Raw genomic sequence first — 12,915 nt, forward strand, 5'->3', positions numbered from 1 at the left:
CCCCGAGGTGGGTCCCGCCACAGCGAACGAAAGCATATGGGGTGCTGGTGGTGCACGGAGAAGCCCTTCTTCTCGGTGCAATATGGGGGTCCCCCCTCGGAGTAGAGGGCGCGGTTCATAGCGCCGCTTTTTGCCACGGGTTTTAGTACACACGCCCGGAATGGCGGTTACTCATCACTTCACTAATGGAATACTCTGCAGCCAGCTAGCTCCTGCTCCAGGCAGGTGAAGGTCTACGTGGACTACACGATGGGCGCAAAAGTTCACCGACAGGTCGTTGTTTTTGGCATTTAAGGATTGGGACGATTGGGAAGACACGAAGACCACGGACCCGGGGGTGCTTAAGAGAGCCTCTCCTTTATGTTTTTGGTGGGGTATTTTTAAGCGCTTTCCTTAGCTTTCCATCTGCTTCGCTTATGGCACACAGACAGCGACAAGTGGTCCCCCCTGTGTGGATGTCCTTCGATTGACAAGCTGACAAACGCACGGGCGCGTTGTCGGAATCCGGCAGCATTTTGTGACGTTAATGAAGCTCCAAACCGTCACTGTTGCGAACTGCAACTGATTGAGTTGAAGAAAAAAGAAACAGACGGTTCTTCAAACCTTATAGACTTTATTTTTGAGAATAATGAAAGATCACGTGGGGTTTAAAAAAAACCCGTCTGGCGCTCTACGCTTCTAAATTCCAACTGCCGGAGACGGCGTCGTCGCCGGTCATTGCACCCCGGTCCGGGTCGCCAGCTGATCCGAGGTGCGCTACGCACGCAGCCGTGGGTCCTCGTTTCCAGCCTCGCATGCAAGTGGGCTACCTGCCTGGTTTTCGCCGTCGCGAGCGGCCGTTTCGCCTGAACGCTTCTGTCGGTGACAGTTCCGTTGTTTCTGTCCCCCGCGTGGCTCAGCTTGCGGCCGATCATAACAAGTGCAAGTCGGCTTGTTCTTCGCAACAGTCACTTTAATGTCGAATTGCGATATGAAATTTAAGGTCCTTTGGAGAAGATTTTTATTAAACGCAAGTATTGGACAGTATTCTACTCCACCGTTATTAATGTATGTTTTTCCAATCACGCAGCTACCACCACGCATGGAAGAATCTCGCCGGAAACCAACGCCAGGGAAAAACGGATAAAAAAGAGCAATGCGCTTCTGTTGCTGCTGCTGCCACAACGGAAGTTATATAAAAAAGAATCCACCCTCCCTAAAATACCGCCCAAAGGAAAGTCCAATGAACTCTCTTTTTCGTTGCCGTAGCGCCCACATGGGTCAAACTTCGCTAAGCACACGTCGCGGTGGATCGGATCGTTACATATTTTACTATCTGCTCTGCGCCATTTTCGTAGCTATTAAGGATTTTGTCAGTTCCGCAACACCCTACTGGTAACCCTTTTCCCGGTCACGGTGGCGTCGCTCAACGTACACGCACGGGGGGTTCGGGGTTTACATTGGACACCCAGACACATCCTGTCGCTCCGCCGGAGGAGTCGCCGGCGAAGGTCACCGGGCGCTATGCCCGGGACTGGCCCGGGCTTATGTGGCGGTTATTTACATCCTTCGGCACGGTCGCACGGTTGGGTTGCGACATTCTTGCAGGAAATATTCTTCCACCCTCGCCGGTTCGCTCGATGGCCAGCCCCCGGCACCGTGCCGTGCCGTGCGCGGTTGCACTTTTATTAATCGAATCCATCGCCGGGACGGTGAAAACAGATTTTCTGCGTCACATTATACGTCACCCGCTTTTCCGACTCGGTCGTTGACTTCGGCGGTGTCCATTTATTGCCGTGTACTTGACTCGCCGTGAGGTGGCAATGTATCACAATAAAAAAGGAAGCGCGCTGGTTGTGGCGTGTACGCCACCCTTTTAGATTAATTTTCCACCCACACGAGGTTCTTGGCGCGCGCAGTGGCCACATCGACCCGTAACGTAAGAAGAGGTTCACAGGATGATCGAAGCGAAGCGCGTTAATGTCCCAATTTGTTTTCGATCTTTTTCCCGGCAGGGGGCAGAGGTTGCCTGGAGAAGCTTACGTCAGCTTTTACGATTTGTCGTAAGCGATCCTGTGCACATGTAGTGATCACACCTCTACGGTGGAAGTCGGTTTAAAAACAAACGCCTGCATCCGATCGATTAAACTGTCCTGCCCTGGTCTGTTACTTAGTAAACGAATTTTGTTTGTATTTTTTGTCTTTATGAACTCATAATTGAAAAAAATAACCATTACAAACATTGATTGTAAATAGCAAACCGCAATCCATCATCGGTCGATCGATCGAGACACGAACCAAAACCGCCACGGATAATTCGCAACCGTCGCCGTCGCCGCCGGAAGGCGAGCCGTCCGCGTCGCCCGCCAGCGCCGTTAAAATGTTGAAGGTAATCAAATAAATAGCATTTAATCTGCATCCAATGCAGTGGCCGCGGATGCAACGAGGCGTAACGAAAGAGACCACCACCGCCACCCCAGCGGCGGAGGGTGGTGGTGGGTTATGTTTGTTGTGCTCGGTTGCTGTTGCGCGGCCGAGGGGATGACGATGATGCTTTGCTTGAATTTGGTTGGCGTGGCGCAGAGATGATCACGCGCATTTGCGCGCGTGCGCGCGCGCTCGCTCTGGGGTCAATGAACTCTAGGCGCGAACGAGAGTGAGCGAGACACCAATTCGTTCGGCACGATGGCCCTGGTTGCCGTCGATCGACGAACATTGCCATATTTTTTGGATGATGCTCGACTCGACGATCGTCTTGCGCGTCAACGCGACGGCGACGGGCGGTGATCATTAACTGCCCGCTGCTACTGCTGCTGCAGTAAGCGCATTCTAGCGGCCTGTCGCTGACCGCTTGCCATGACGGCGTTCCGGAAGGGACCACACCCGGCACCAGAGGCGCGAGCGCGTAGGTGGCAGAAGATTCAATGAACTGGTGTGCAATCATTTTTAATCCAACCACTCGCAACGGTTGACCCCCGCGCCCGTAGCATTATCCGACGATCCCTGGCCTGGCCTTCCCTCCGTGGCGAAACGGGCCAATGACGGCCGGCAGGCTGGGCGGTCGTAAACAAGAATTGCGACCACCCCTGTGTGTTTAGGGACGCGCGCCGATTGCAGATCGGAAGCATAACACGCATTTGCTCATGTCCTTTCGTACCCTGTTTGCTGCTACACACGTCGTCCGGTCCGGCGGTCTATAAAATTCGTAACAAATGGAGCTGGTGGCCGGGCTGGGCAGTCTCGCACTGCCAGCTTTTAGCGTGGCCAATAAAAGGCGCGTTCGCGCACTCCTTTCGTGAAGCCAGTGTCCGGGATGGCGCGGATTGGAGCGTAAATTGTAGTGACGACAATCGCGTTCATGCACACTTTGTAAGTGTCCGCCTGTGTGTCGTTGACTCCCTCCGCGCAGCCGCCTTCTTGACCTCCTTTCTGGTCCCCGCGGGGTGTGGTTAGATTGTTTCTTTTTTCTTTCTGTCGCCACCAGTGAGGTGCTGTCTTCGGGTGCTGCACCTTCGACAACTAGGTGAGCTCATTGCACTGCAATATATATGACATACTTGGCCCGCGTCGTGCGCGCCACTTCCGATGGGACCACCGAGACACACCGGACGACAACAAACGCAACTCCGTACCGTACTCCTTCAATTCTTTTCCCAGGGGCACTAAAATAAGATTAAACAAGATATTATTTTTGATAATTTTTTGAAAATTTGTACCAATTTGTGTTCAGCCGGTGGCCGATGCGATTATTGTCACCGCCAATATGGTGCGCGGTTGATTCGGTCACCCTGCACTCGGTGGTTGATTGGAGACCGCTACCGCTCACCGCACCAGTTCGTGTCACTGGACAGTTATGCATTCATTTCGCTTAATTTGCGAGCTTAAGCTATCGCCCGAAGGACGGAAGGTCATTGTAATAAAAAAAAACGAAACAGAGTGCAGTGCAGCGCTACTGCAGCAAATATGGCCGGGTGGCCACTCAACTGCTCCCCTGCTTTACGCGGGTTCAAACGGCAGCACACCTTCTACGACGATACTTTTTTCGACACGAAGAGTCGTGTGTCGACCACGCGGGTCAACCTTCAACTTACACATAACAATCTTCGAAAGAAAGGGCACTATAAATGCCAGTGTCCTTGTGGAAGGCCCCGAAAGGACCGAGGTTTGATCGTTGACACCGTGGCATGCCGAATCGCACTTTCGATTGCATCGACGCTATCGAGGGGGGGGAAAGAAAGCAAACTAGGACCCAGTGAGGCTAGGGACCTCCGATAGGGACGATTGGCGACCGCATGATTGACTTCTAATGCCACCCGAACGCGAGAGGCGCCCGGCAATAAATATCCCATTTTAATCGCAACATATTCGTGCGCGTTTGGCGCGTTTTTATCAGCAATCATCTCCTTATCGATTCGCATCACAGCGCGGCTTCTATCGAATCGAAGTACCCTTTGGAAACGCGGTGCTCAGAAAAGAACTACCATTTGACAGTTGCCATAAATTTGCAAATTCCAACAATAGCTTGAAGACAGTGGCTGCGTGCGTTCCTGCCCTAACGATTGTCTTTCAAGGTGACTTCATACGATCCCCGGCGGTCGGACGACTTCCAAAACGGGAAAACAACCCATTAAAGCTGCATCGCTAAGTGCAGGACCCCAAGAACCGTGGTCGTAGGGGCTCGGAAGAACAAAAAAAGGACGCCCGGCCGCGATCGATCATTGCACTCAATGCGCGGCACACACACACGCACACGTTCGCACCTTCCGGCGCCGGAACACCGGTGGTGCAGCGCGCACGAAAACGTGCCAATTTTTATTGATTAGCAGACAGTCGTTAAAATGCGACCACTCGCAGTGGTGAGCAGCGTCGTTCTAATGGTGCAAAAAATAAATCCACCCCAAATATAGAGGTAGGTTGCAGTTGGCGACGACGCATCAGCGCGAGTGACTTTCACGGCCTGTTTCCACCGGCTCCGGGCGCTTCGTCGGCGAGAATACTTGGTTTCAATTTAATTAGTGAACAAGCGCATCACACGAACCATATGTGGAGGGGTCCCGCCTTCGGGCGCCAGAAACAATGGGCAGGGGATTTATGAATCCACCATCTCACCTGTCCGCCCCAAGATTTCAGCATGTTTTAGGGCGCCGGGCTCCCCCGGTTGCGGGTTCGTGTCAACAAACTTGGAAAATCATCGTTCGGAAAACGTGACACAATCGCGGGCAGGACTTCGATTGCACGTTGCGGTTCCATCCACCCCGCGCTGCGACTGCCTGCCTCCCGATGCCGAGGATATTGTTTCTCACACTTTATGTATGCTGCCTTTCTGCAGTTTATCGCTCGATTTGCACTTTTTACGCCCCGGGTACCGAAAGGTCATTGGAAGGAGCACTTTGACGAAAGTCAATGTAACGCTGCAGCATGAATTTCAAGGATACTGCAAGGAGAACGCGGAGTAGGGGTTACTAACCAGCCTGGCCCCCGCAGCAGCACACGGTCGGTGGCCTTTTGCACCGTTAGTGCAGCTGTCCGTCCGTCCCTCTCTCCGGGGAAACCGGGACGACATCGACCAGCGTCGAAGCGAGGAAAATGCATTCAACGTGTCCGGGGGAGGTCCGCAGGCCAAGCGTTTGTCGGTCGGCGGTGAATGAAATCATAAAATACACCTCCTGCGGCATCCATGCTCCCACTGCAGCATTATCGCACTTTCTGATGATTGCCGGCCACGTCGTCACCGTGTCGGTCAACAGTCATCGTATCATGCTGAAGGATTTGGTTCTCGTTTTCCATTGCCAACATTTTTCGCCGTGGGGAAAGATTTTACAACACTCTGGAGCGGACTGAACGCTGTTAACCGGCTCCGTAGGACATCGGATTTTTCTCCCCCGGTGACAGAAAATCAGGACCAAACTTTCGCCATCACGTACCGACTGCATGACGTGCGCGACGTGTTCTTGGACAAAGAGCTTCAATGTTACAGTTTATATCCACAGTCCACTAAAAATTAGAATATTGACAACATCTAATAGTTTATTTAATGTTAATATCCACAAGGACAAAGCATAGATCGGGACAGAAATATGCCTTACCACGAGTCCCATAAGCACATGGCATTAATCCGCCTAATTCTGATCACTCCGCTGTCCATCTAGCGATAACAGCGCATTGCAATGGGACAGTGTGCCACGGGTGCTAGGCGATGCACCACGGTTTGTGACAGATCCGACAAAAGGTCAATTGAATCAAGTTGAACCACAAACCGTGCGGCGGCGTGGGGTTATGGGTAGAGCGAGGCAGCAGCGACGAGAGCCCAACAACTATCATCACCCTCCGTGCGCCACTAGAGCACTGCCCGGAGTGCGGGCTGGCGAGTGGCTGGCTAGCTGGTGCTAATGCTTCGCGAGCTAAGAGCTCAAAAGCTAATGCCACTCTGCCGCTGGTCGCGCGCGCTTCGCTTTGGCGTTACCTTGGCATGATTTTTGGCTTTGCCCTTTTCTTTGCAAATGCCGTTTGCGCGTCCGCAACCGTTCTCTCGCGCGGTTCGGTTCTTCGGTGGTTGCAGCCAAGGTTGCAGAAGGTTGTTGTGTTAGCTCGCCCGCTCGCTCGCCGGGTGCTGGGTGGCTGGCCCCACGCCGGCGAAGTGGGGCGAACGTGTGGGGCGGTCGGTTCAGGGACAGTGCGGTTGAATTTGCAAACTGCAACCACGGCCATACGTACTGCTCCGGAGCCACGGTCAAACGGTACGGACCAGCAGCAGCCACCGTGCGGTGACCCAGTCACGATCGGTGCGTGGAACCGTGTGGCCCAAGGACATCCTGACGGTGCGATGCATTTAAAAGTTTAATTTTAAACTATCGATGCGTTTCGATAACAAAAAAAATCAATTGACCGATCCAGATCCATCCAGACGGTTGGGGGGCCTGTGGGGCAAAAATGAAAGTTACATTTCATATGCAGTCCTCCACCGCCACGTATCTCAGAACCACTACTACCACCGGGTGCTGTGGTGTAAAAATGCTCCCAAAACGAACCGTCTTTACCGTCCATCGGAACTCACGACGACCACAAACCAGCGACGGCCCGTCCATCACGAGCACAATCAACACACACAGCATCCGCTCCGCTTCTACGTGTGCCCCGTCGTCATCTGGCGCATGTGCAAATCGATGCTCTCGCCGCCACGCCACACACCGTCCGACACCGACGGACGCGCGTCATCCCATTCTACCCTTCCTACGGAAAAGAAAATAAATACCCTCCAGGCGCAAATGAAAGGACGCCACGCGACCCTTGCGCCATCTTCCGCGTAGCAGCAGCAGCAGCGTCATAATCCGTCCGCCGTGGGCGAACCACGCACTGACCGCGTCTACTGCGGGCCACCCGGTAATGCGAATTTGCAGTAACGGAAATGTATGGCACGCAGAAAGAAGAAGCATGCGGCGGCAACACACATCCATCGCCAATCGAGCTGTGCAGTCTTGTCCACTGCACTCTGACGACGCTGCCATGCCAACGGACGAGGTGAGCTATGAAATAATTCTTTCATCAACACACAACGCAACGCGGCGCGGCGCACCAGGAAACCTATTCTTAGCTGCCGCCATTCCGGTGATGCGCCGGATGGATGGCGTTGAAATGATATGCACGGACATCGATTGACGCCGGAGCGCGCGGGACGCCATTACCAGCAGTGGAGGAATTGCAACGAAGAGCATCGTAATTGCGTAAAACGGAAAGCGAAAACTTTTGCACGAGTCCGAACCGTGAAAAGTTTCATGGCCCCAACCACCTACTCGTATTATTCATTTACATCGTAACAGTTTGGCAACTTGGCAAAATACTGAAATACTGAAAACTGAACGGAACAATGAACTGCGAGCATCTACTTACACTTTGATGGCCCGTTTCCGGATGGTTGCCGCCAGTTTGCTCGGGTAGTCGTCGTATCGCTTCCTCAGTTTTCGCTCCACTACGAATCCGTCACTGTCCGAATCCGAAACGCTGCCGTATCGTCCCGAGCGCGAATAGCCCAGCGGGGAACTTCTCCGTTCTAGGAACTCACCATCGTCTTCCTCTTCCGGATCGTCATCATCATCTCCGTATTCTTCTTCCTCCTCAACCTCCTCATCATCGTCATCGGTTAATACTTGAACGTCATCGTCATCGGTTTCGTCGTCTTCCGAGGACTTCCGCCGTTTCGAGTCCCGTTTGTTGGCCGATCGCTTCTCATCATCGGTGTACTCGTCGGTACTGAGATCGTTATCAATCGATTCGTTTGCCCCGATCCGATCGGTGCTCTCGAGGAACATCTCTTCGTCCTCGTCCATCTCCAGGTAGTCTTCGACGGCACCGACTGTCTCTTCGCCGCCTGCTGGTTCTTCTTCTACCTCCACCTCTTCGCCCTCCTCGGTGCTCGTCTCTTCTTCTTCGATGGAAAATACTTCCAGCTCCGGAGGGCTTTTGAGTTCATCTTCATTGAACTTTTCCGGAGAGATCTTTTCCGGTGAATTTTCAATCAAGCAAGGTTCCTCATTGTCCTGTTGCGCCTCGGAAGCATCGGGATTTGTCTACAAGAAAGAGCAAGAGGAATACGCATTATCAGTAAGAGCAACGTAATCGCGCATGTGTGTGTGTGTGCGGCAGGACACGTACTTTTTCGTGGGTGGAACTGCAGTCACCCTGGGATGCGGATTCTTTCGGCACGTTGCTTTCCTTTAGTTCCGATGATTGCCGTTCGACCACACCAGGGTCACTGCTGGAGACGATGGCTTCCCCCGTCGGAGTCTCGTTTTCGCCACTATCCGCCGCCTCCGGTTGCTCGGCTTCTGCCGCCTGCTGCGATGCCGTTGGATCCATCTGTAAGTTTGACATTCGACGCTCACTGGCGCTCGGCGTGCCGCGTCTAAATGGGGAGCTGATTGCTTTCGATTTGATAAAAACGGCACGGCCGTAAAGACGTTTTTCGACGATTTTTCTCCACACTCGCGAACCCGTAACGGGTTATCCGGACCACCTTATCACCAATCGTGCCACTGAACACCCTTCGCTGCGTGACGCGTACCTATCGCAACCATTCACTTCACTTGCGCGCATGTATTCGACGTCGGGCTCTCTCTCTGACACCGACCGAGTGGCTCGTAGGCAATTCCTTGACACTGCCCCAGACCGGGGAAACTGCACACACAGCACAATATTTTCAGTGGCGCGACACTTTTGCCACCGGGCAGCCACCAACGAATTCCGCGTGGCTTCCGACAAAGCACCGGATGGAGAACGGACAAAGAAACAATCACACACACACGCACCGAGGAGCGAGTTCACTTCATATTGCTAACCGGCACACAGGGATTCGCGGGTAGAAACGGGAAGAATCGAACCGCCCTCGCGCTGGCCACGATTGACACTTTTGTGGGCCAGAAACTTGTATTCCTTATCACGCACCCGTCGGTGGCGAAAAAACTATAGAAAACACGCCCGTTTGTGGGTGAATAATCGATCAAAGAATCCAATTTTGCCGCACACAAGCCGAACCACCCGGTCAACTCTCTCGATGCACCGTGTTACGGTTTTCTACTTTTGTTTTGTAGCTTTCGGGCTTTTGTCAATAAGCTTACAGCGACGTACGGGTGTTTCGAGCTGGCTTGGAACGAGCATCGGCTATGATGTGGCTGGTATCGGTTGCGGTAATCGGCGGATCAATTGGATTCGCAAAGCTGCTTAAAATATAGCATAGTATTCTGCGGTAAAATTCAAATAGTTTGATGCCACAGATCATTACAAAACGATTGATTGCTGATTGAATACAATTGTAGAACTTTTAACTCTAGAGCATCAACGGAGTATGATATTTTGACGTTTGCACATATGAAATTTAGTACAGCATACCACGATTTAGTACTAATTTCGAACAACGTGCGATTGTTTACAACTTGTGACATGCAACATTCCAACAGATGGCGCTAGCATCCAGCGGTTTTAAAAACGGTTGTAACTTGTGTGCAATGTTTTAATTTTACATTTTAAACATGTTTAAATAATTTCGTCCAAAAAGAACCTCCGATAGCTCAGCTAAACTACTTCTACTCGTACAATGCACGCCACAATACTCCGTGTGCACCCGAAAAGAGTGTCAGATAATGGACCACTACAAACAATAAACCAGCGCCGAACAAAATAGATCGAATGTGGGGTATATTCGTTTGCATTAAATAACACATTAATGAAACACGCATACCGTAAGGCCGGATCGGCGGGCTAAGCCTGCCAAGGCTGCGTCTAACTAAACAGGGCCCTTTCGCCCGGCGTGCAGCAGTAGCACCAGATGCGAAACCGCGCGCGCTCCGATGGTTGCGCTAGTCGGCGGCGGTGGCGGCGGTCCGCGGTGACGGCGAAACCTGCTCCACGAAAGGTGATCGACCTTTGGACAATTCGGTTTCGATGGCCTTCCACCACACCACCACCTCTGTAACGGTTAACGACGAATACACAGTTAAAATGACACAGTTCTCTATGCTTCCTTCAAAAGCGACTGCACACACAAAAATGAGCCGCGCCGCGATATAGTTTCACGTGTGCATATTTGGCGCTACTATGTGCACGCAGAAAAGCCCGGTTGGAAAAGTGGTGAATTGACCTCAATTTGATTTGTTTTACCGTTTGCATATCTCTTCCGACGCAAACGGCACTGCACCACACCGCCATGTGACTTTTGCAATTAGAAATTGGAATAAGCAAATGAAATATTCACACCATGATTTCGTGCCTTTCGTCTCATCGAAATCACTCCAGCTGCAGCGGGGTCCTGCAAAAAAGGATCTCGAACATTTATCTCTATACAAACGGGTATTCCTTCGGGAAGGTACAAGAAAGAACGGGGCAATAAAATAACACACAGGGGGCACAACAGTTTGGTATGGTTTACTTATTTTATTCGAAAGAACTGCTTTTTATACGCTCTCTGTCCGTAAAAGTAAGTTTCCCGACTGTGTGTCCGTCGGACGAGATGAAACTTTTGTTTTGTTTAAATATTTATACGTCCCGCCGCCATCCTTTTTTTGGCCACTTCAACCGACCTCTCACTAATCACCGTTAGAGTACATAGCGTTTTGTTGCTAAATGATTTGTTTTTGGCTTCTCTCGACTCGACGACAGCAGCAAAACAGCACAGCCCGTGTCCTGTGTGTGGTGGGGCATCTGACTTCACCGTGTCCAGCCGACATTATCCTCCGTTTCTAGAGTGGCATCTACCACAATGGACATAGGACATCGAGGTTTTCTTCTCACGTGTATAGCCTTGGACTACATATTTTTCGCTACGTTCCACATTTACACAACAACATGATTGAGCTGCTCGTCTTATATTGGTATGATTTTGTCTAATAAGTTATAGCGCCATTGCTACAGGTATTCGATTCTAATGTTGTATTCATTTATTTGACTTTTGCTACCGATTCGCTGCATTGGTCAGATATTTTATCGCCCTGTGTTTTGTCGTGTACGCGAGTGTGTTGTAATATGTTGTTTATTGATTTAATAATTTTGATTTCGTACTTTTCGATTTCATAATGAGTGATATTTGGCTAATTTTGTGTCACATCCAACCGCTAGGACGTGTTGGTTCAATCGATACCGACCGATCGACGGGCTAGCCGTGCGTCTAAGCCCAAAAACGATTCGTTTTCCCGTGGGTTTCCTCAAGGTGTTCTTGGATTTAATGATTGATGGTGGATAACAAGGCCAATGAGGAACGAACCACACAGAGGAGTTTGGCCTACATCGGGCTTTATAAATGTTCTCGTCAGCGGTTATTGGCATGCTGAACAGTATTTGGCATTAATTACCAGAGTTTGGTACAAGGCTCCAAACCTTCAGAACGTTGCCGGTCCAACTCTCGAATCCAACAACCCAAGGCCGTTTCAAGTCCTTTCTGCCACGCGTTGCGCCATTTTAGATTACCATCTCTATGCCCGTTCCGACAGCAACTTCCGAGGACGAAGGAAGATCGCTCCCGGGAAGCTCTCATGTCTTTGTTTAGTTATATTCTGCGTCCTTCTATTGTGTATGGCGCCAGTACACAGTATAAAAACGCCCAAATCATTCCCAAGTCTCTCGCTTCTTATCTTGAGAGCATTGCTCGCTCGCTGGAAGGATGTCGGGAAGGAAAGGAAAATTAACTTACCCCGACCGAGACAACACACCGCCGGCGGCAGCGAAGCAATCAAGACAACCCACCAGAGGAGAGGGCCTCTGTGAGTTCGTGTGTTCCATATCCGAGACATCAAGCACACACGAGCGCCATCAACGCCTCAAAAAGCAATTCTGTGCTATGCACAATGAATGTGTGCGCCAATGGGCTACTAACATTAAAAAAAGTCCTTCTGCGCGGCCACAGATAGTATTATCCTCGTTGTGCGTGTACCACCACCGCACTTCGTCGCCCATTTCAACACAGTTCATTTGGATAAATTTATTTACATATTTGTGGAAACCCCGAATGGAGTTGCGAGCTGGTTTTATTGGTTCACGATCGTGCGCTTCGCTCATCCACTTCACCATTTATTTACCTGCAGTGTGCCAGTGTTATCAAATATGTACGATGGATGGTGGAGCCGCGATGGTGCTGCCTATAGAGAGAGGATTACGGAGCGCACTACAGAACAGCAATACACGACACGACACGACACAACGGTTCCGGATTGGGTATTTGTAGGGGTTGTTTTATTTTTGTAATATTATTATTCTTACAGCTTACATCGTTACCAGTAACATAGGACTACACATCATCATCATCGCCGTCGCCATCATCATGTGTCTGTTATTTGCTGCTGTGGCCGCGCGTTTTCGTCGTTTATTTTTATTAGGTCAGGTTCTCGCCGCTACCACTACTCCCGGGGCCGGGGAGTATTCTCAATTAGTTCACACGAGGGGGGCCGCCCTTTG

The 12,915-nt window shown here is 51.1% G+C and overlaps 1 protein-coding gene across 1 annotated transcript in view; it reads right to left on the reverse strand.

Moving 5' to 3' along the window:
* LOC128278521 (uncharacterized) overlaps positions 1-8,832 on the reverse strand; it is a 37,537-nt gene extending 28,705 nt beyond the window's left edge. Inside the window, exons 1-2 of the mRNA XM_053017250.1 lie at positions 8,629-8,832; positions 7,867-8,543 (exon numbers count right to left, since the gene is read on the reverse strand). Of these exons, the coding sequence (XP_052873210.1) occupies positions 7,867-8,543; positions 8,629-8,832 (881 nt within the window). The remainder of the gene's footprint in view (positions 1-7,866; positions 8,544-8,628) is intronic.
* Positions 8,833-12,915: the final 4,083 nt, after the last annotated feature.

Source organism: Anopheles cruzii, chromosome 2, assembly GCF_943734635.1.
Source record: "Anopheles cruzii chromosome 2, idAnoCruzAS_RS32_06, whole genome shotgun sequence".
In the NCBI taxonomy this organism is placed as follows: domain Eukaryota; kingdom Metazoa; phylum Arthropoda; class Insecta; order Diptera; family Culicidae; genus Anopheles; species Anopheles cruzii.